At 31.9% G+C, this 24,367-nt stretch overlaps 1 protein-coding gene across 1 annotated transcript in view; it reads right to left on the bottom strand.

Moving 5' to 3' along the window:
- Nucleotides 1-17,253, bottom strand: part of LOC134692715 (chordin-like) — a 48,317-nt gene extending 31,064 nt beyond the window's left edge. The window contains exons 1-2 of the mRNA XM_063553207.1: nucleotides 16,685-17,253; nucleotides 1,293-1,393 (exon numbers count right to left, since the gene is read on the bottom strand). Coding sequence (XP_063409277.1) covers nucleotides 1,293-1,393; nucleotides 16,685-16,811 — 228 coding nt within the window. The 5' untranslated portion in view covers nucleotides 16,812-17,253. The remainder of the gene's footprint in view (nucleotides 1-1,292; nucleotides 1,394-16,684) is intronic.
- Between the last annotated feature and the right edge of the window lie 7,114 nt (nucleotides 17,254-24,367).

Genomic DNA, 24,367 nt, shown 5'->3' with positions numbered 1-24,367 from the left:
GTTTTAGGATGGACTTAGGATCAACTTAGGACACTCTTAAGTTGTGTCTCGAAGCTCTCTCAGACGAATCTTATGTTAGGACGTCGTACACATATCCTACGTCGAAACTTTTTAAAAATTGTTAGAGATATTTTTTGATAAAACATTTATTAATGACGAAATTATTTAATAAAATTGTTTACGAATTTTATAATAACATGTATAGAATTAAATGCATAATTGTCAACGTAATTATATAAAAAAAAGATTGTTATTTAAACTGGAAAACAATTTGTTTTGAAATGAGAATTAATTTGTAGTGTAATCGTATCATGAAACACGAAGTTCAAAGTTTAAAATCATGCACAATTTCTTTATATACGAGTTAATAACCGATGATGCGTTTCATTTCATGTTCATTTTCACGTAAAATAATGAGCAAAAAGCGAAATTCAAACTATATTACACTAGGATGAAGATAGGATGCTCTTAAGACACCTCATTGGGTGTCCTAAAGTTAGGACGAAAAATGAGATATATCACAAGTTAAGAGAGCTTCGAGAACACGACTTAGGACAAAGACTTGTCATAAGATAGACTTAGGACACGTCCTTATCCTAAGCCATGATAGCTTCGAGAACACCACCCCAGTTACTTTACGAAACTCTGGTGTCGATTGTTCTCTTACATTCAATGAAATCTTATAAGTTCTATAAAATGCACGGACACAAAACTTGTTACAGTTTGCAAGGTCATGGCAATTCAGAAAAGCCAAAGTCAACCTGCCTTCCCTTCTCCTTCTTGGATTTTTTTACTGTAGATCATCCTTATAATAGGTAAAATTACCGTCTCGCCCGTCCTCCCCTTTTGTTATAAATCCTGACTCTTTTAAAGTGAGGTTATGATGAATATTTGTTTACAGGATTATATTCATATCTATGTTTCAATGGAAGAAAATAACCAGTGTGTACACACAAATCTTAACAACCTTAGTAAATTTCAAAAGTAATGCGATATTCATTAGAATAAATATTTACCGGAATACATTGGCAGAGAATACAAACAAGTCTTCTGTTTGGTTCCTGCTAGTATACTGTACTTTATACACATAAATCTTTAACAACCTCTGTACATTTCAAAAGTAATACAATATTTATAAGTTTAGTAATATTTACCGGAATACACTGGCAGAGAATACAAACAAGTCTTCCGTTTGGTTCCTGCCAGTATACTGTACTTTATATACATAAATCTTTAACAACCTCTGTAAATTTCAAAAGTAATACAATATTTATAAGTTTAGTAATATTTACCGGAATACACTGGCAGAGAATACAAACAAGTCTTCCATTTGGCTCCAATGCTGGTGAAAACTTCTCCATAAGCTTGTAATGATGCTTCCCAAGCCAACATCCTAAAATAAAATCAGATATTGGTACTTCTTTTTTTGTATAAATTATAATACATCTTTATTGGTAGATATTATAAATTAAAGAATAAACGTAATAAATGCATGTACAAATGATACAACACATTAAAAATGAACTGGTTTTAAATATATTTATATGTATATACAAGCAAAATACCTAAGAGACCCCTGTCCTCAAACGCAAAGACTATATTATAAAAGAGCAATTTTTTCACTTCCTTTATATATAATAGATTAAACATGACCAATATTTTTCAATATCAGAAAGATTTCTTAATATAGGGTTATCTATATGCAACAATGCCATTCAAATATTTATACCCATTTTATTTTTAATTTGACGGTATTGGAGAAAGCGTTTTTTTCACCTTTCATGGTCTAACAAATAATACACGTTCTCCGATTTCGGAGTAAATTGAGATGTCAGTTCTACTACATAAATAAGTTATCGTCATTGCTTTTTTTGTTGTATTTTTATGTCTACCTAAGATGTGATTATCCCTGCATGGTAGTCCTTCGTAAAATATGGTTCTATATCTAACAGAAATGGAAAGATTTGACATCTTATAAGCGAAACATGTTTGGTATGAATACATGTATTCATACTACATTATGAATATATTATCCCGATGGATTGATCGTTGGTTGCTTTGCATCCAGTGGCAAATATTTCATGTATGTCGAGTCAGGACGATATATTATTAAGATGTCTTGTATATTTTATAAATATCATTCATTGTTGGTATATAATATAAAAACAAAAAGATAAGCTATGATTGCTAGCAGGACAGCTATCCACCAGGGACAAACTGAATCCGTAAGGTTGGACAATGATCAATATCCGTGCAGATTGTCTATGGATACTGGATTTTCAGTAAAAACTTTAAAATAATTTATCATTGTCATTTGAGATACCTGTCCATCAGAGACTAAAGAATGAGGATATAAACAACTATGGCACACTATACGGCCTTCATTCATGAGCCAAAACGTACTACCATGTATACCTGGCTATATGATAATCAGACAAGATATTAGATAAGATATGGTTGTCAATGAGACACCCACCCACAAGAGACAAAATGATTAGGATTAAAGAACTTTAGGACACCACACGACCTTAAAAATACGTACAGATCATATATGGCTATTCTATGTTTAGTTAACACCCTAGATAGTTAGAAAAGGAAATATAATATAAAGTTAAATTTTAACCGTATGAACATGCTACGTACTTGATTATCAAGTGTATGGATGGTATTACTATCATACAATAGAAATTCACGTCTTCGTCCGAGTCCAGAACAAAATAAAGTTTAATTTTCTCGTATTTGATATGGTGTCTTCCTTGATGCGAGACCTTTGAACAAAGATGTCAACATTTTAAACACATCTTATTACATTTCTTCAGTTGTTATTTTGTTAAATATTTTATCTTTTCTTTGTTTCCTTTTAAAAGTGATTCGAATTCAGCACGATAAATAGCTATTATTTTTCTGTTAAACTTTGTATTTTAATGAACTGAAATATCTATTTCTATAAAGTATTTCACCTCAAACATGCGTACAATTTTTATATTCTTCAAAGAATTTAACTACACATTGTATTTCATTTAATTTTGTACTTTTTGTACTTTTATAGGAGGGGCAATATATTTAAAAGCAAGATTTTTTTTTAAATCGAAAAAATTAAAATGTATTCCATGGTTCTCTTGGTCGTCAGTCTATAAGAGTAAGGCGCGAATCCAGAAGGGGGGTTCCGGGGGTTGTAATCCCCCCTTTTTTTGAACGATCAATGTCTTTGAATGGGGACGTATAGTTGGAATCCCCCCCTTTGTCCTGGGTTAGGACCCCTCCCCTTTAAAAATGGCTGGATCCGCCCCTAAGAGTTGTGAGGCAGCAGCAAGACGATTATTACTGGTTCAAATTTTACTGCATGCATCAGATGCGCATTTCGAAATATTAAAGTGAGGCCTAGGCTCCTGGCCAAAAATTTGAAAATCTATTTAATACATGTATGTTTAAAGAGCTGGTAAATTAATATTGAAAAGGTCACATAGAATATCCCAAAATGGTAAGAAATATGCCTAAGGATACTTACCTAGAGTATGAAATGATTTCCAAAATTTATAACAGTAAGAGCTTTGAAATTCTCCACTATTGTCTTGCCTTCTCTCATAGAATATGACTACTATTCGAGAACCAAAATTGTCGAATTTCAGTTTTTCAAATCATGTTAAAAAAAAAATTAAATAGATAATTCCGCAATTATATTTTGATTTCTTTCAACAAAAAAATGTGAAATTGCACTTTCTATAACCTAAATTGTTCTGGCTCTTTTGAAACACACACATATAAAACATGTAAAAAGTAAAAATTGCATTTGCAAAAAGATTGTTTAATAGTCTGTCATGAAAAAATATGAACAAATACAGGCCTACCTATAATTTGCAAGAGTTCACCTTCAACATAAGATAAGAGAGTCAAATCCGTATATTTTCTTAAGCAAATGGAATTGACCCTATAATCCTATTTTGAAGGTCAAATATTTTTGACAATGTTATGTCCATGTTTTTCAATTTTAAGTAAAATTTTAAATGATAGGCGCATGGTTTTCTATGTTATAGTGTGAAAATATATATCTCTTTGATCTCTGATTCGGGATTAAATAATATTTTCTATTTCATTTTAATTTAAACCAAGAAACATGGTTCAAATTGGTGTTTTTCATTCTTTGCAAATGCGGTTTCTATTCTTTAAAGTATCTCATTTCGTCTCATGGTATATTTTCGCCAATTTTGATGTCAATTTTTGACCGATTTTAATATATCATGCTGATGTCTTGAAATTAATATCTTCGTCACCATTGTCAACTGGTAGTTGCTTTTATTTAATTTTTACTAATTTAAGCCTCAATAAGATAAAGAAAACAAATCACCGCTATAATATTGCTGGTAAACTGTTATCACTCAACATTTCGAATTGACTTTTGGAATTACAGACATCGTCTTTGATATTTTTTTTATAAAATTCACAACGGAAATGCCAAATGGGGAATATGCCGATGAGAAAACAACCCGAACAAGAGCAGACAACATAGGCTTGAACATAGATTCTTCCCCTGAAAGTATATTTGTGACCACTCTTGGGCAGGAAGGTACTTTATACCTATCCCCCCTAGAATGGAACAATAATGTTATTTGTCAATTGAAATCATTCAATAGAGTTGGCTTTGACAGGATTCGAAGGGTAACTATTTTTATCTTAAAAATTCGTATTTTCTTCGATTTTAAATTGTGTTTTTGGAATTTAATGTTCAAACGATTTTAACAATCATCAATGTTCAAGGAAGGTTATGGCTTTTTCCTAAAAAAAAATTGTTCTGGTCCCAATTTGATGAAAAAAATATAACGTGGTCGATGTTGACAAAAAAAATATTTTGAATCCAGATTTTTCACATTCTTTATACAGTAGTGCTAAATTTTGAAGAAGAAAAAAATCATTGATAGCGCTGAAAAACTTTTTAAAAAATCTGACTCACACAAAAACTCCCTTTAAAGTTAAATGGTTCTTCCAATAAAATCGAAAAAATAGACTTCCAAAAGATATTCCATAAAATCACTCAATAAAGACCTACATATAGATTTACGGATTATGCAAAAAGAAAAAAATAATACAATGAAAACAAAAAAGCTTGTAAATAGGAACTGATCGATTTAAAACAAATAAAAAACGACCTTGTTTAAATCTATTAATTATTCTGTCTTTGTAGTAGAGAATAAAATTGGACAATACAGTACACCTACACGACCAACAAACTGCACTATATATCACTAACAGACTGGTGTTTTGACTTGTTATAAAATCTGTCAAAGCAGGCTAACATGCTATTCAGAAGACATAAACTGGAATTTTATGGTAAGAACTGACATTTATTCTGAATGAAACATGCTGGCTTTGTCCTGAGGTCGGGATGTTAACCTGTTTGTAACCACACCTATTATTCCTCGAAGACATTCTTACTTTAAAAACACAATTTATGAATGGAAATGTATAATTCTATAACCTGCTAGGAGACAATTGTGATATTTTATGAAGAAATAAATCATGCCATCGTTATTATATCCATTTATAGTCTGCTTAAATGCCACGAGGTATATCCGACTAGCAGATACTGCAATGCTAAATTACTTGTTCATTTTGTAAAGTCATAATGATCGGTCGTACTTTTATTATGCAAGTCAGATAATGACAATTTATATGGTTTCCCAATCAAAATACGGTCTTGTATTAGACCTGGTCCTTTAAAAATGACAGCAATAAAAACGATGTTACTTTGATTTTTGTGTGTTTTTTGTTGTGCATGTTCCATTTTTGTGTCTTGAATAGATACATGTACCCCATATTCTTGGTTTTCCTGTCTATGAACTACTTTTCAACGAATCACTGTTGTAAATATTCAAATAAAGTCTTTCCGTGTATTTGCTTTGTCTTTCCGAGAGCTTGCGATTAACTCAGATATATTTACCCACAATCCAGTGTTACATATTTGGCATATTTAAGTACTGAATATTGGTAGAGATCTGAATTGACTGGCGGTAAAGTCAAAAATGATAAGAATATAGATACTCCATTGCAGACTGCGATGGAGTATCTTAACATTTTTGATTTTACCGAAACGAAAATAAAAATTGACGGACAGATTTAAACGTCATTGTTCAGTCTTGAAGGGTGGATTTTTGTTAAATTATTGTTATGTTTTTTTCCCAAAAAAATATTTTGTATACCCTATTAGATGAGAAAAAGTGTTGTGGGTATTAAAAAATATACAGTGAATCCAGATTTTCTCCATACATTGTAGCGTTAAATTTTGGCGAGAGAAACATTTGAGTAATAGCGTCGACATGTAAAAAGGCCTCTTTTAACAGCAAAAGTGTCAGACATTTCAATACTTGGGGATTCAAATAAACGGGGATTGAAACGTGTAAAATAAGGTAAATATATTCTATAAAGAACTATTGAACAACAGTATAGTATATATGATCTCTCTAAGACATGAAATTGATGATACATGTACTTAAATGGTATATATAACAATTTACATGTAGTACATCATAAGATATGTCACGTCAAATACGGATGGGAGTATATATTAACATAAATATGCTTTAAACAACCTAGTCAGTGCACACATGTATCAATGGTAATCATTTCAAACGATGGCTTGAAATAAAATGTTTCAATAGTCGCAGGTGCGCCTCTGAATTGTATATAATGAAGTTGCATCATTCGAAAATAAATTAAAAAATAACAAACAAAATCAGACAGCGGTTACAAGCATATTTCATTTTCAACAGCATATGATGCATTAATTTTAGATCTATGGTGTAAAACTTCAAATTCAACAGATGTTCTCAGTTCATAATACAAATTTATCTTTAGAAAAGTTTCGAACTTAAATTTTGAAGTTTTACATACACTACATGTACTTGCTAAACAAAGGGATTACAGCTATAGTATTGGTAATTTAGAAAAGAGAAGAGGTTTACGTCTTTCAATCCAGACAAAACAAAAACAAAATTTTTTTTAACTGGTAGACAAGATATGAGATTTGTCGTACATACTGACTAAAGGTATGAAAAGGGCCATTATTTGGTCCCTATGACTAAATATGTAGTAAATATGACATACATAAATGGATACTTAATTTAGACACTGGTATTGAAAAACTGGTGCTAATCATTTGATGCAAAAGAGGGACGAAAGATACCAGAAGGACAGTCAAACTCATCAATCGGCAATAAACTGACAACTATGAGTTAAAACAGGGTACTTACTACTTATAGCAATTTTTGCACTTAGTTTTCGGACAAACTAGATATGAGCAAATATATTTTAAACACATTTTTAATAACTTTGTTAAGTACGTGTATATATTTTGTTGCAAAATATCTTTGAGTGTATATATATAAAGTTGTTGCTCATGAATATGTCCATATCAATTACATAATCTCAAAATGAGGCGATTTTCGGTGGAATTTTTTAATAAATTTTTATTTTCAAATACTTATTGCTACATAAAGCTACATACACACATCAGGAGTGTGGGATCTACTGAGGGAAAAGTGTATTTTTTACAACTTAATATTAAGTGGTTTAAGCCGTTGTCTCATTGGCACTCATGCCTTATCTTCTTATAGCTATACAAATATAAATATATGAATAAAAAATTGGATAAAAAAAATTATATGAGAAATCTTATGTTGACATGGCTGAAAGACAGAAGACTAAAGAAAGCAAGGTTTGTAAAAAAATCACACTTTTTGTAAAAATTGTAGAAAGAAAACTAACCATGGTAAAACGAAATCTATAAATGACCATTCTTTTTTAAAAGATACAAAAGTATAGCTCTTTTAAAATGCGTCTTCCCTTATTTGATTTTTTTAAATTGAATCCAATGTAAAATATACAGTAATCTGTATATGTATTTGGAAAACAGTCCTTGTGATAAGAAAATAATTAACATTTTCTTTAACTTAAGGGGGAAATTCTAACTGATGAATAACGTTTCTGTTTATAAAAAAAATTTAAAATGCTGTTTTTTAATGAACATCTAGACCAGTCGATTTCTGCTATTGTACAATCAAAGATGACTGAAGACTTACACAAGGTTCCTTAAAAATGATAAACATGTACAATCTGTCAACAAAAACAAGAAATACAATGTGAAGACATATTACCGCGTAGATAAGTATGGTATTAAGCTCGGACAAAGGATAAATCGGAATGTAAATCATCAAAGGCACAGGGTAAAGTAAACGGGGAAAATTTCAAAAGAGACAACCATTGTACATATCTGTTATCGATTTAAGTCAGAGACAACCATTGTACATATCTGTTATCGATTTAAGTCAGAGACAACCATTGTACATATCTGTTATCGATTTAAGTCAGAGACAACCATTGTACATATCTGTTATCGATTTAAGTCAAACATTAATCATCAGTCAAATATAACTCAAAGGCAACGTCAATCAACTGAAACAGCTTCCTGGCTAAGAAAACGCTTCTTTTTCCTTTGGTCTCCGGTGGGTAATGTTGTCTCGTTGGTAATCATATATACCACATCTCCTTGTTTTTACTACCAGAAGTGTATTTTTAAGTAAACTTCTTTCTAACCTATTTTTGAATTATATATGAATATATATATATATATATATATAACTCGTCTAAACATCAACCCAACAATATTAGATCTGTAAATTTGCTTTCGCAAATTTTTTGTTCTTCCCTCGCCGGGATTCGAACCCATGCTACTGAGATATCGTGACACCAAACGCCTGCACTGCAGCCGTCCCGCTAGACCACACGACCACCTGGGCTTCACAATAACAAAGCTTTCGGTGGCCGTGTGTTACCTTTCCTCGTCAGTTTTAATTTAGCGTCGTACTACAGTTCATGATATATAAAGCATATATATATCTATACTATTAAACGAGAAGACCTCATTTTGGGTGTCGCTTCTCTTCTTTCCACAATAAAGTACTCATCATGCCTCTGTATCCTATGGGTACAGTGCATAATCGCATTTGTCATCCATTCATATGATTATTCAGATTGAGTTATTTTGGGTGAAAAATGAGAAAAAAGACGTCCGGATATGTTTCCGTCATTGGACGAAATTTTAAGTCAGATTAGACTTCCGGTTTGCGTTTTTCTGTATACTTTGAACATACATTAATACTACGAATACAGTGTATTTACTGCCTTATATCCGTCATTGGACGAAATTTAAGTCAGATTAGTCATTGGACGAAATTTAAGTCAGATTAGACCTCCGGTTTGCGTTTTCTTTTTACTTTGAAACAAATACCGTAACATATACTACGAATAAAGAGGTTTGCGTTTTTCTTTTTACTTTGAAACAAATACATATACTACGAATAAAGTGTATTTTCTGTCTGATATCATATTCAAGTTTACTATCCACGGCAGTCAAATGGTTTATTTAATAGTGAGGGTCTGAATAATATATCAATGACCGCTGTGGACCAATTATTAAACTGAGAATTGACTGTAAAAAGAAAATACACTTTCGGGACGTCTGGAACGGGTGTTTTTAAGATCGAAATTTCAGGATTGACCATTTCGGGATCCGGGATTTCTTTTTTCGAATTTCGGGATGTCGAGATATTTTATTTGTATAATAAATTCAGAACCTCGGGATTTCATGTTTTTAAGCCCGGGATATTGGGATCAGGGCCCCTCCGCAGTGGTGGATCCAGAAATTTTCATACGCAGGGGCCCGTTGACTGCCTAAGAGGGGCCCGCTCCGGTCATGCTTCAGTAATTCCCTATATAAGCAACCAATTGTTTTCCAGAAAAGGGGGGCCGGGCCCCATAAATCCGCCTCTTCCTCGACCCCCCTTTAATGAATGTTCATAATATACAGATAAGCGCTAAAATTATTCATGTGTCATTAAAATTAATAGAGAACAAACAAAAACAAAAGGATTTTTTTGTGGAAAAAGGAGGAGCCGGGCTAGAAAAACAATTATCCTGTCCAAAATTACCTATGACTTTTGACCTTTTCTGAAATTCTCAAGTCACTAAATGTTTTACACAAAAAAAGAAGATGCGGTATGAATACCAATGAGACTGCTCTCCACAAGAGACCAAAATGACACCGAAATTAACATTCAAATGTTACCTTACGGCCTTCAACAATAAGCAAAAGCCAATACTGTATAGTCTGATATAAAAGGCCCCGACATGACAATGTAAAACAATTCAAATGAGAAAACTAACAGCCTTATTTATGTACAAAAAATTGAACGAAAACAAATATCACTGAACCACTGAATTACAGGCTGACTGGAATGTTCATAATACATGTACACTAAATGTGTGTTCATAATGAAATTAATAGAAAACAAAATGGGAATTTTAGAAATAAAGGAAGAGGGTTAAAAAAACATTTTCCTGTACCCAAGTACCTATGACTTTTGATACTTTTCCTGAAATTCTCAAGTCATTAAAATCTTTTACAAAATTCTTCCTACAACACTTTACATCCTTTCAAATACGCTCTGAATGCCCGCGATTTCGCGGGTGTGTTCTAGTATAGAGAAAACAAGCGATGTCAAACTTGTAATAAAGGGTGGCAAAGAGATTGTTTAACGAAGGTGTGTATTTATTGTATATTGTGTTATTGTACTATGGTATATTTGTGTATTCTTGTCTTTAATTTTTGCAAATCTGCTTGGTCCGTGTGCCATTTTGGGATTCTTTGCTACATGTTTGTTTGTTTTTGTTGTGATTAAGATTATTACATAATGTTGACTGCGGTACCCCTTTTTGACATTTTTACTTGTTACATGTATGTCCGTTGGTATTTTTCACATATCGTTGTCAATATAAGGGAATTTGATGTGATTGTCATACAAGTGCGAGGTTGAGCTAGCTTTAAAACCAGGTTAAATCCACCACTTTCTACATGAGAAAATGATTGTAGTCTACTATTAAAGTCAGGAGTATAACAGTTGTTATCCATTCGTTTGAATTGTTTAATCTTTTGATTTTGCCATTTGGTTAGGAGACTTTCCTTTTCGAATTTTCATAGGAACTCAGTATTTTTGGATGTTTACTCTTTAGTACAATTTCAGGTCGATGAAAAGGTTAAACTGATGTAACTCATAATTTATCCTCTTGTTGATTATAAAATGATTGCATAGAGACAGTTTACTTTAAACAAATCAAATATTCAGGCATCGTCAGACGGTCATTCATCATTCAGAAAAATGCTTGGGATATTTGCCACTGGAGGCTAAACAAACAACTATTAATCAATTTTTCTCTCGGATGGTCATTGGCCTTTCGAGAAGTATATAAAAACAACACTAATGTAGCTCCTTTAAAAGAAAAGGGCGAACCAATGCCTATCGTTATTAAGACTTTCATCGCTATTTTGTGCACTTTTCCTCTGATCTGTTGGTTTTTTTTTGTGGTAATTTTCCATATTATGCTACAAGCTTGAGTTGGGAAATTATCGCTAGAAACTAAGCAGGCACGTGGCGTTGCTTACGAAATTGACATGAAATTGACAACGTTGTCATAGGTAAAACAGCAATAAACAGATTATCAATGATCATCTCAACTCGATTGATTTTCTCGTGAGATGATCAACGATGATCCATAATTATACAATTTGATATACAACATACTATATTTTCCTTTTTGATTCTTTGAAAGATTAAGAAAAATACGAACCACGTTAGGCCCCGGTCTTGAGAGATTCATTCACAAGTCCGCTGGTATATTGAATCATTAGACAGTCGATGATTCAGAATGGGTTGGGGGGGGGGGGGGGGGGGGCACGTGTCAATCCCCTCTCCATTTTCAACAAGAAAAGGGAGAAGGTAATAAATGATAAATTACAACAGTATTTGTATCAAAATAACTTCTCTTATGACTCGTTCTCAGATACGCCCCATTTCCTCTCTCCAATCATAACCTCGATTTTCGCCTGTAAAATGCTCTTAAAATTGCACTGCAAATACTTTGTGATAACCTTTTAGCGAAAGTATGTATTTCTGTAACTAATTATTCTGTAAAAATGAGGTTTTATTCAAGGCCAAGTCTTTATGGGATTAGTCTATAGTAAACAATTATTCGTTGTAGGTCAGAAGTTTTTCATAATTAAAGAAAGAACAAAGGGAAAATTTTCATGTAAAAATGCTTTTCCTGCTATCTGATGTACACTTTTTATAAAACTTCCTTTGCATATTAAGATCAAAACGAGAACACATGGCCAATTCCACAGCCAATTATGTCAAATCATACATCTTTAGAATACATACAGCTAGATTGATTGATTTCTGGTGTTGTACGCCACTTTCAGTCCTAGCTATTAGCTTTTCGTGGTGATCCGATACAATTTGTGGGGAAGCCGAAGTGAAAAGAGGGAAATGGCGATTAATGAAGTTTTCAATGACCTTGACTGGCTATACAGCCTTGCTATCTTAATGAATTAAGATTGGATTAGAACGCACTTAATTGGTATGGTTCGAATTCACAATCTCAGTGCTGACAGGCTTGAGATACAGTAGTTGAACTACTTCGACCACTCAGCCATCCCAAATGCATACTGGACACATAAATATTACTTCATTCCAAACAAAGTTATGTTATTCTCATAATGTTAAATATGGAGCTAGATCCGGTTATCACAGTGTTGCAATACTTTGATGAATTGGCATTTATTATAGTTTCATTCAAATAATTTTACCACTTATCTCATTTTTAAAAACTTTCAAATGTTTAATAAAAAAAAAAAAAGTTTAATTGTTATCTTCAAGACATCTTAAAGTCAGATACATTGTACCAGGTTTGAAAATTGTTCCATAGTCAACACCGCCACATTATGTGTGTATCTGACTGTTCAAAGTCAGGAGCCTGTAATTCAGTGGTTGTCATTTGTTGATGTGTTATATATTTGTTTATCTTCGTTCCTTATTTGTACACAAATGAAGCCGTTAGTTTTTTCGTTTCAAATGTTTACATTTGTCATTTCTTGGCCTTTTATCGGTAACTATGCGGTATGGGCTTTGCACATTTTTGAAGGCTGTACGTTGACCTATAGTGGTTAAATTCTGTGTCATTTTGGTCTCTTGTGGAGAGTTGTCTCATTGGCATTCTGTCACTTTCTTTTTTTTTATATGTATAAACAAGATATTAATAAAAAATCACAGGGACTTCCAAATCGTGATGTCAACACTGAAATCCTTTATTAGGACCAAACAACACTTATATTAACAGAAAAATAAAAGAGAAGCTTTATGATATTCCTTACTTTGGATAGATGTGTGTGAAGAGGATTATTATTTTTCTATGATTAAAAATTCACTACTAAAACAACGCTTGCACCCAGTAAAACTAAATGCATAACCATATAGATGTCAGGTTTTTTTTATCGTACGGCAACCTTGAATGTTCGCTTCTCAGTTTAAAAATAACAAGCTATTTATAAAAACTATTATAAATTTAAACTGATAGTATATAAATAAACTAACTAATAAAAGCAGAGAAAAATGAAGGGTTCCTGATTTTGCTTTCAAGATATAAGCCACTGAAAATTGGCGGGAAATGATTCTCTCTGAATTTTTCATTCATTTAACATTGGCACATTTCTCCTTTCATGAACAATGAAAACGTAACAAGTAATTTATAAGATTTTCAAATATTTTTTGTAATAAAAATCTGAAAAGAAAAGTTAGAGTTTGTAGACCAATATTTTTAATGGCATTACATGGATAGAACTAGAGGATTCCGAATAATATTTTAAAAACAAAAGGAGCGAACATCAGTGAGGATTGTCTGAGATTTTCCCAGTTTCGATCCAACTGCTCGATAAAATTAGTGTGGCGAGATTTATCGCTGTGAATTGATCACATACACGTTTTAATGGAACCAAATTGATCATCAATAACAAAAAGAAAACGCTTCCGCTTATCCTTTTAAATTTTCTAGAGTATGTAATAAATTGTCTGTGGGTGATCAGAATATGATGATTAAATTAGTTCTGTCAGATTGTGACTTCTGGATAATCCTTTTAAGTTTGTATTCAATATTCATATAAGCAAAGGTGATTTAATACATGAAACTCATCCTAACAAAAAGATTACAACTAAAATTAAAAAAATCTGGATCCGTTTCAACTTATCTGATAATTCTAAGATTTCAGTTATCACGATTTATAATCAATTACAACATGCTCAATGATATTGTTAGTATATTGATTTTTATGCGGGACATAGAAAAGGGTACAACTTATTGGACGACCATGTGATTCGTTGTCAACATAATAATAATGGAATTTGATGCGACTGTCATACAAGTGAGAAGTTAGGCTAGCGATTAAACCAGATTCAATCCACCATTTTCTACATTACAATTAAAATGCCTGTACCAAGTCAGGAATATGACAGTTGTTATCCATTTAATTCGAATGATGTGTTTGAGCTTTTGATTTTGACATTTGATTAGGGACTATGCACTTTCCGTTTTGAATATGAATTTTCCTCGAAGTTCAGTATTTTTGTGATTTTACTTTTTTTCTGGGGTCGATGAGGATTTTGAGTATGAAAGTCCTGGACTGATAAGGGCTGGATATGAAAGATAATAAATAATCTTTCATAAGACAGAATGTAAACAAATATTCTGCAACACAAAATGCAAAAGAAATTAGTATCAGTTGTGTGCAACAATAAGAATAAATATGCCTGCGTTGTTACAGATTTAAAAAAAATTAAGTCATTCCGCAAAAAAAAAAATCCTCCTCCATTTCCTCTCCCCCTTTTTTTACACTGAAAATATCAATTAAATGTTCATCCCCTTTATATAATATTTTTCTTCTAATTGAATAATACACCCTATTTGAAAATAATATGTACGATTTAAACCTGCTTGCTTGCTCAATTTGTGGTATTTTTTAAATAAATTGACAAATACATTAACTTTATAGCGACTCGGAGAAATATTTATGAATGAAGTAACAATGATTACTCCCTTGCACTACTTTTCTTGTCATATTTATCTTGTTTACCCTAAAACAATCTAGATTATCTTTAACAGAAAGATTAAAAATAGATATAGGAGAATTATAAACATCAGCGAGACAGTTAAAACATAATTAAACTGTAAACAAATGATTTAGTTATCAAAAATTCAGTACAATAGAGGAAATGCATTTTATTAAAATATGAATTTACGGATAGAGATAGGGGGTATATATCATTAACAGTCTAGACAGCAACCTAACGACACAATAAAGCAAAACACATCTCGGGGTCTATATCAATGAGACTGTAGTCATGAGCTTATATTAAAAAGATTGAAAAATAGTGAAAAATATGTTATATGAAGGTCGTTCTTTGACCTATAATGGTTTATTTTTTACAAATTGTGGCTTGGATGGAGAGTTGTCTTATTTGCACTCTTATCTTCTTATATCCATATATGCCAAATTTATATTTTATTTGAAAAATATGGAGGAAGATTTGGAGTAGGTTTTTTAAGGGAGTTGGGGGAAGGGGAGGGGCGACACAAATAATTCTCAAATGACTGTTCTTGTTTGGTAACACCTGGCTAAAAATTGCAGATTCCTGGATGAAATGAATATTTTGTCCAACAAAATCAGAAATAAATATGGTCACAACAGTTTAAATAAGCGACATTCTTAAAAAGAAGAATCTAAGAATTATGTCACAAGATATCAAATAATCGTTCCCTAACATTCAGGTCTATTAAACCTTTATTGACAATTATATTCCATATATATCCATCTAAGAAGATTTCGGTAACGTCAAGATAAAATTAAACTAAAATTATAAATCGACCGTACCGTCAGATTTATGGTTCATACTTTTGATTTGAAAAGAAATTTTATTCCAAAAAAAAATCTACTTTATATTTGAGAAATGAAAGTTGAGCAGTTTTAACATTTACTAGGCCCAAACCAAAGTAACCCATTGACGAAAGAGTCTGTGCACACATTTTAATTTACTTGAGAACATTCGGTTAATGCAGTAATAATGTTGAGAACATATTTAAATTGTCAATCAATATACTAAATAATTATATCAACTAAACGAAATTATGAGGCTTTTGATATATGATCAGGGGTCGTGAGTGCATTTTTTGCAATCAAATAATTAAGAATCGCATTTGTTCAACACAAACAGTAATGTAATGGCTTAAAATTAATATCAAACTAGTAGAAAAAAGCGGAAATGATATAGACGTTAATTTTTTTTATATGATTTTAATTTTTTAGAAAAGTCTTACATTAAAAAATGTATTATCGCAATTAAATTAGTTTAGAAAACTGTAGACATTTTCTATGTGAAATTTTTAGAAAAATTGAATGTCGGTGTCAAAATCGGGCTTCATTTGTATCTTAACTACAGTGGTTCCATGTATAAAGAAATACAATAATACTACAAGAAAGATATTATAATTAAAACTTACATATGGAACCCATCAAGATTATTAAAACTGATCATACAGGTCAATAACCCCGATTTTTTTCTCTTCAATAAATTTTAAAACATTTTTCTTCAACAGAAGTGGAAGTAAAAGATCAGATACATATAGAAAGACATGCATTTTTCTCTTCAATAAGTTAAAACCTCTCCTTCAACGTAACTGGATGTAAAAAAAAAAACAAATACATAGATAAACGTATATTTTTTCTATTAGATATAAAAATGCTTCTTACCTGGTTGATAAATTTCCTTCTCCTTTATTTCTGGTTCAGGACGTAGTGCTGAAAATCTTATTTCAGCAGCTATGACCAGGTGTGCAAACCCAGCTAGTAATAAAATCTCTCTTAATAAATCAAACATGTGTCTACTTCAATCTTACAATAAATAGAGAAAATATCCAATTTCTATTGAAATCTACACGAACTTATTCACCACTTGACGATTTTTATTCATCAAATCGATCTTTTTCTTTGTAATTTTACGTGACAAACAAGAATATTTCTTAATTCTTGTAACTAATTTTTATTTCTATTTAGTTTTCATAAATTGAATGTTTTTTAAGTTTTGATGAAGCGCTCTATCATATATATTTATCCGGGTTTGTATTGATAAACCATGATACCCACGTTGATTGGTTAAGAATAAAAAGGTCGCAAGTTTGAATGAATAGAAAACGCAAAATGGGAGGATTTTTATATCAAACATTGCATGGAGAAGTGATACTTCCAAACACCTACAGTTAAGTTTTTCGGTAAACACTCTCGCGTAGTGACTAAACCCTACGCTCATACAATTCTTCTGTAGGTGCTAAAATTGGTAAACATTCTCTATTATATCCTATGTGGAATGAAGTCATGATATTAAGTAGTTTGCGATAAAAGATAAATAAATTTTGATTTTAGGTGTTAAAGGTTAATCCACTTCAAACAATACAGAAGTATCGAGTCTGTGGGCTATTTGTTAATAAAATGATTACTTTTCGCAATTGGAAAGATTAAATGTTTCTAACTACATATCATTATCAAGATAAGAATGGCGGTGTTTTAATTGATTTCCTGCTGAGGAATGTGGCATGATGGTTTATTAAAATAAAGTTAATGGCTTGATGGGTTGTTCGACTACTATATGACTTAATCTTGTACAGCTACTGTTTTTTCTATGTAACTATTTCATGTAGTATACGCTTCAGAATCAAATACTTTGGCATAATGGTTATAAGAATTAAAAGATTTGATGGTTAGGTTAGAATTTTTACTTCTATATGAATTAATTCTTTGAAACTATTACATGTAGTTTATATCATTTTCTGACTTATGAACATGAAGCTTTAAGAAAAGTGAGTCCACATGTATACTAGAAATGCGCTTCAAAATCGAAAATATATACGGCATGTCCACCAAAAATTTTGGGATGCTGCTATTTTCTTTGTAAATATGACATATACACGTAGTTAGTCATTCGTTCACTGAAGATTCATGAACGTGTAGCTTAAAGAAAAAGGAAGTCTTCACGTGTGCAATCTATCCGATTTACAATAAATGTGCTTCAAAATCGAAAATAGTTGAGTCCATTTAATATTTTGGAATAATCGGTTTTAGAAAGATTGAATTGCTATTTTTGTTTCCTACTATACATGTATGACTTAATCTTGTACTGCTACTATTATTTTCTCTGTAACTCAGACATGTAGTTTTATAATAATAAATGTCATTCGTTCCCTGATTTATGAACTTGCAGCTTAAAGAAAAGGGAGTCTGCATGTATGTTCTTTATCATTTACTGTAAATGCGCTTCAACATTGAAAATATTATTAAGAAAGCAATATGATTTGGCATAAGTCTACTATTAAAATGTTGGGTTTCTGACTACTGTATGGGTCCTATATGACTCAATCTTGTACTGATACTGTTATTTTCTCTGTAACTGTGTCATGTTTTATAAGAAGAACAATCATCCATTCACTGATTCATGAAAGTGTAGCTTAAAGAAAATGTGCTATGATCTATCATTACCTATAAATGCGCTTCAAAATCGAAAATATTAAATCAACTAAATATTTTGGCATAATGGTTATTAAATCAAATAATTGCTTGGTGGGTTTTTCAATATTTTATGACTTATATATAATCTTGTACTGCTATTTCTATTTTCTCTGTGCAACGTTTTATAAGTATAAAAGTCATTCATTCACTGATTCATGAACTTGCAGCATAAAGAAAATGGAGTCTACATGTACTCTTTCTATCCTTGACTATAAATGCGCTTCAAAATCGAGTCCACTAGATATTTTGGCATACAGTTTATTAAAAAAGATTTAATTGTTTGGTGAGTTGTTCGACCTGTATGTTATTTACATGTAATATTGTACTGCTACTGGTTTTTTTTCTTTGTAACTACAGTGGTAATTTGAAGAAGGCAAAGAAAAATGCATGATTTTGTTTGAAACCGAACGTTCAGTGGCAAATGCTTCATTCATGTTCAGATGAGTATATTTTTCTGAGTTCCAGACTCCCAGATTTCATTTATAATCGTTATGGATAAGTCTGGCTAAATTGACGAGATGGTGCAAATGTACAAAATGTATATAGTTGTTTTACGTTATATAAATAATACAACACTTTTTTTTAAGTTCTACCTAGAACTGATTCTGACAGTTCTACTTAGAACAGTTCTAGGGTAGAACTGTTCTAGGGTAGAACTGTTCTAGGGTAGAACTGTTCTAGGTAGAACTGTTCTAGGACAGGTTAGAACAGTTATATGACAGATATTCTGACAGTTCTAATGAGAGGTTAGAAGTGATCTTCACTGTATAATTAAAGGCAACAGTAGTATACCGCTGTTCAAAACTCATAAATTCATGGACAAAAAACAAAATCGGGGTAACAAACTAAAACTGAGGAAAACGCATTAAATATAAGAGGAGAACAACTACACAAAATTAAAATTTAAGGCACACAGAAACGGACTAAGCATGAGACAAAATCCTATGAGAATAACAAGTATAACATCAAAACAAAATACATGAATTTGGGATAGATAAGTACCTTGAAACGTCTTATAGTAAAAATATGAATTCACACTCAAAAATAAGAGAAAACAAACGACACAACGGAAACACAACGTTAACATGTAGTTTTATTAGAATAAAAGTCAGTCATTCACTGATTCATGAACGTTCACAGCAGTCTACTTGTATGCTATCTGGCATTTACTATAATTGCGCTTCAAAATCGAAAATTTTGAAGTCCACTAAATATTTTGACATAATCATGATTATGATTATTTAAAAGTTTATAATTATTGCTTGATATTTTTTTTTTTTTACTTCTATACGACTTAATGTTGTACTCCTACTATTCTAGTTTCTCTGTTACTTTGATATGTAGTTTAATTATTAGAATAAAAATAATCCATTGACTGATTCATGAACGTGTATCTTAAAGAAAAGGGATTCTACATCAATGCTATAATAATTTATCATTTACTGAAAATTCGCTTCAAAATTAATAATATTTAAGTCCCCTAAATAATTTGGCATAATAGTTATTTTAAAAGATTTAATTTCTTGATGGTTTTGTTTTTACTGCTATGTGACTTGATCTTGAACTGCTACTGTTTTTTTATTGACCTGTAGTTTTAAGTATAAAAGTATAAAAGTCAATCATTCACTGATTTATGAACGCGTAGCTTAAAGAAAAAGAATAGATATATATAAGAGGATGTGGGTTTTTTTTCAAGTATTTTTTTTTATAATTTTTGGACATTATATAATTAGACTAGATGTGTCAAAGCGACACGAATGGCCCCGTCCCAAAAAAAATGAAAAATCGGCAATTTCAATATAAACACATGTGGTCACAAACATAATGTTAGCCTCATATATAAAAATTCTGCTCAAAATTTGGTGGGAAATAGAGAAAAAATACACAAAAAAAGCCCGTAATTTCAGCGAAAATTATCGGAGCGGAACGAAACTTAAGCTTGACTTATATCTTATCATGGTTAACTTACATACCAAAAATCAGCCCAATATCTGAAGGCGTTTAGAAAAAAAACTCCGTATAATGGTTGGTTGCGGAATCACGAAATGACAAATTATGGAATCAAAGACGGAAAGACGGAATTTTGGACAAGGGTAAAACTATATGGCACCAACAACTTCGTTGAGGGGCCATACAAATTTAAAAGAGGCCGAATATAATACGAAACTTCAAGTTTGAAGTCGAAAGTCATAGTAGTGAATACTGATTACAGCCACGGAGTATATTAACAATATATAAATCAGTCAAATCTTGTCATTTATTATAAAAAAATTAAAAAAAAGTTAAATATGACGTCACAGTAGTTATAGATTTGTTTGATGTTTATTTAGCTTTTGATTTTTCCATTTGAAAAGGGACTTTCCGTTTTTTAATTTTACTCGGAGATCAGTTGCTGTTTATTTGTGATTTTACTTTTTTTTATATAGTCGAAAATGGAAGCATACCAGCCATAAAGGGGTTTTATAGAATACGCAGAAAAAACTTTAATATTATTTGTGACATAGTGACTGTGTTAGTGACCTAATATGATGTATACGGGTTCAGTAGATTCCAAATGGGGTGAGAGCTTTTAAATAATCATACAGTGCCAAAGTCGTAAATCCACCACTAACCGTGCATCGAATTAAGCACCGCCTCCCTACTAACCTTATATTGAATTTACACGGTCTCCACGCGGACGCTTTTAAGCAATCATAATTATTATTCCTAGAAATATATAGGAGGTAAGATAAATATATATATATTCCTAAAATTTGATTTCTGCTTCGTCGCCTGATACCTTTAATGTGGTTATACTACATGTAATAACAATTTAATTGTTTTGAACTAAACTTAGTTTATTTCATGTATACTACTAAAGAAATGTTAATTTCAACGAAACCTAGTTACTTAGACCCCGTTCACACTATGACATTTTTATCGATTTAAACTAGACCGATTCATTTAAGATCGGTTTAAGGGCCAATGTGAACGTTGTGAACCGATCTTCAATCGGTCTAAAGTAAAACACCAAAAGAGGTAGTTTAGTTTGAATCGATCTAAAGTAAACCGATCTTTCTTTAAATGTGAACGCAAAGATCGGTTTAAACTAGTACGATTGAATCGAAAATAACGTATGCGCATCTACAGCGGCAAAACTGTCTCAGAAGTTCGTTGTTTAAACCTTATTTCTCTTTTAACAGGCTTTTAAAACAAACTGAAAACATGTTGTCTTCGCCGTAGCATAGATTCGAGAAATATGAATCTTCATTTTTTATGTTGATTTTTTCTCTTTTCAGGAACCGCAGTATTTCGTCGTGTTGAAGCTTTGTTGCTACAGTTCTTTTTTTCAAAATAAAAAAAAACTACAATAACACCGGTATCAAAAATTTAACTTGTGATTCAAGAGAACAATAACTTTTACTTTCTTTCAAGTATGTATATCGGTGTATTACATGAATTTCACAAATCATTTCTATTTATACACAATGCTTGCAGTTTGACGGGTAAAAAGGTCAGATCAATTGCGTTTTTAATTGTAGTGTGAACGCAGTGGTTCAGATTAGACCGATAGGGCCGTGTTCACATTGACCTAAATTCGGTGTTGTGTTAGTGTAACTCACACGTAAGCTAAACACAGTTGCGTTCCCATTGATAAAACTCAATGTTTACATGTAGTTTAAATCATGTTTTATCTACACACAGTCGATAGTCAATGTAGGCCTTGTGTAGGTTAAGTGTACACAAAACTAGGCATTTAGGACATTAGTTTTACCGTGTATATATTTAAGGAGAAAACTATTTTTGAGATTGATATTTTTGATAATTATTAATATACTTCTTTACAGAAATTTTTGTCTAAATTTATTTTTTTGGTTAAAGAAAATAACGTACTTTATTAACCCCCGATCAAGACTCACACAGCAGTATCATTGCCGGACCCATAAGGCAGCAACCAATTGATTTTCGGGGGAGGGGGGGCTATTATAGTTGAGTATAAACATATAAAGGCAGGGGGTTGGGGGTGGTGGGCTATGGATTTTGTTTTGGAAAAATTAAATGTTTCCCGTTTTTGGCCCTGAAAATAATTTGTTTGTTTCACCCTCAGATGCCACTATATAGTTTTGCTAAAATTGATTTCGACTTGTCACCAAAATTTGTTCTGAAAAAAATATATAACCCACGCCGCCTCCCCCCCCCCCCCCCCCCCCCCCCCTTTCCCAAAAAAAACGAAATAAATAGTTGCTACCTAATTTATTTGAAAAGGTCTTCCCGAATTGACTTGACGTACGCAGAAATATTCGCCACTGGTCTTTACTCAAACAATGATTCACGCATAAATGCATGACTTAAAAAAGTGTGAGGTAAATGATATGTTTGTCTAGTATATCAGATCAGTTAAATAACAATTTTAAAATAAAAATAAAACGTTACCATATTTCATTACCAAATACTCCTTGGAGAAGAAATACCATTTGAAACAGAAAAGATAAAACTGTAGTGATCCCTAATATCACAAAATGGCTTTCATAAAGGAGCAACCACCTGACTTAAAAAAGGGAGTTGAGTCAGATTTTTTTTTTCGCGCAAACGTTTTTATTCAGTTTTTTCGATGCTAGCAATCAAATTTTATTTATTGTACAATATTTAACACTATTATGTATGGGTGAAGCTCTGTGTTCCGATTTTTTTTTATATCATCTGTTTGGCCGGAATATTTTCTTTTTTATCAAATTGGGGATCAAAATATTTAGCATCCCCCTCCTCTTCCCCTCTTTATAAAGTCAACCGGTTGCTCCCAAACTGCAAGAAAAACTGTCCGAAAAATTTGCATTCGGTTCTACGTAATGAACATTTAAATGACACATAGTTTACAAGTGTGAACAAATCTTATGTACAGGTAGCTAAACAAGGTGTATGGATGTGAACAAATGTAATGTGAAACCAGTGTGCATTACGGTAAACTAAATGTAAACATGTTAACTGTACATGGCTTTTGGTGTGAACACGGCCTATAGACTAAAAAACATATGATTTTTACTGTATGATACATTGTAATAGCATTAAATTAAGGTAAATTTCATATTTTCGAATTGGTGCTTAGCAGGCTGATATTATCAGATTATTACATGGCATTTTTCATATCGCATGTATTATCAGCCCTACATGTAGGTTTAATATCAGCACAAGAGCCGCATGGCTCGAGGGCTGATATTGGCCGAGGGCTGATAATACATGCAATATGAAAAGTGACATGTTATGATCTTTTTATCATATGCTTTAACAGTAAAGAAAAGTGACAGCTTATTGTATTGATTCTTTTACGTGGTTCCCGAAGTTTAAAGAGTAAAAACGTCCACGGGCGTCGGACCCAAAATTTGTGTACATCCAATATGAATTTTTCTATCATATCCCTTAACAGAGAAAAAACCCAACAGTTTAGTATAAACGAATCGACCAAAAAAAATAGTTCAACAATATACACTAATTAGTGTAGAGTAGTATTCGGGCCCGTATGCGGATTGGAACTGGAACTGCCGGGGAGTTTGGGCAGTGATTAGTGTAGAGTAGTATTCGGGCCCGTATGCGGATCGGAACTGGAACTGCCGGGGAGTTTGTCTTTTAACGTCTATCTGGGAACCACGTAAAAGGACCAACATATGAATCTGCTATTTTTCTCCATTGTTGAAGCATATGATAAAAAGATCATAACATGTCATTTTTCATATCGCATGTATTATAATTAGCCCTCGGTCAATATCAGCCCTCGGTCAATATCAGCCCTCGAGCCATGCGGCTCGTGGGCTGATATTGAACATAGGGATGATAATACATGCGATATGAAAAATGTCATGTAATTATCTGATATTATCTATATTAAGGATTCAACAATAT

Source organism: Mytilus trossulus, chromosome 12 (assembly GCF_036588685.1).
Source record: "Mytilus trossulus isolate FHL-02 chromosome 12, PNRI_Mtr1.1.1.hap1, whole genome shotgun sequence".
In the NCBI taxonomy this organism is placed as follows: domain Eukaryota; kingdom Metazoa; phylum Mollusca; class Bivalvia; order Mytilida; family Mytilidae; genus Mytilus; species Mytilus trossulus.
The sequence above is the reverse complement of the archived record's forward strand: the minus strand, read 5'-3'. Positions and strand labels throughout refer to the sequence as shown.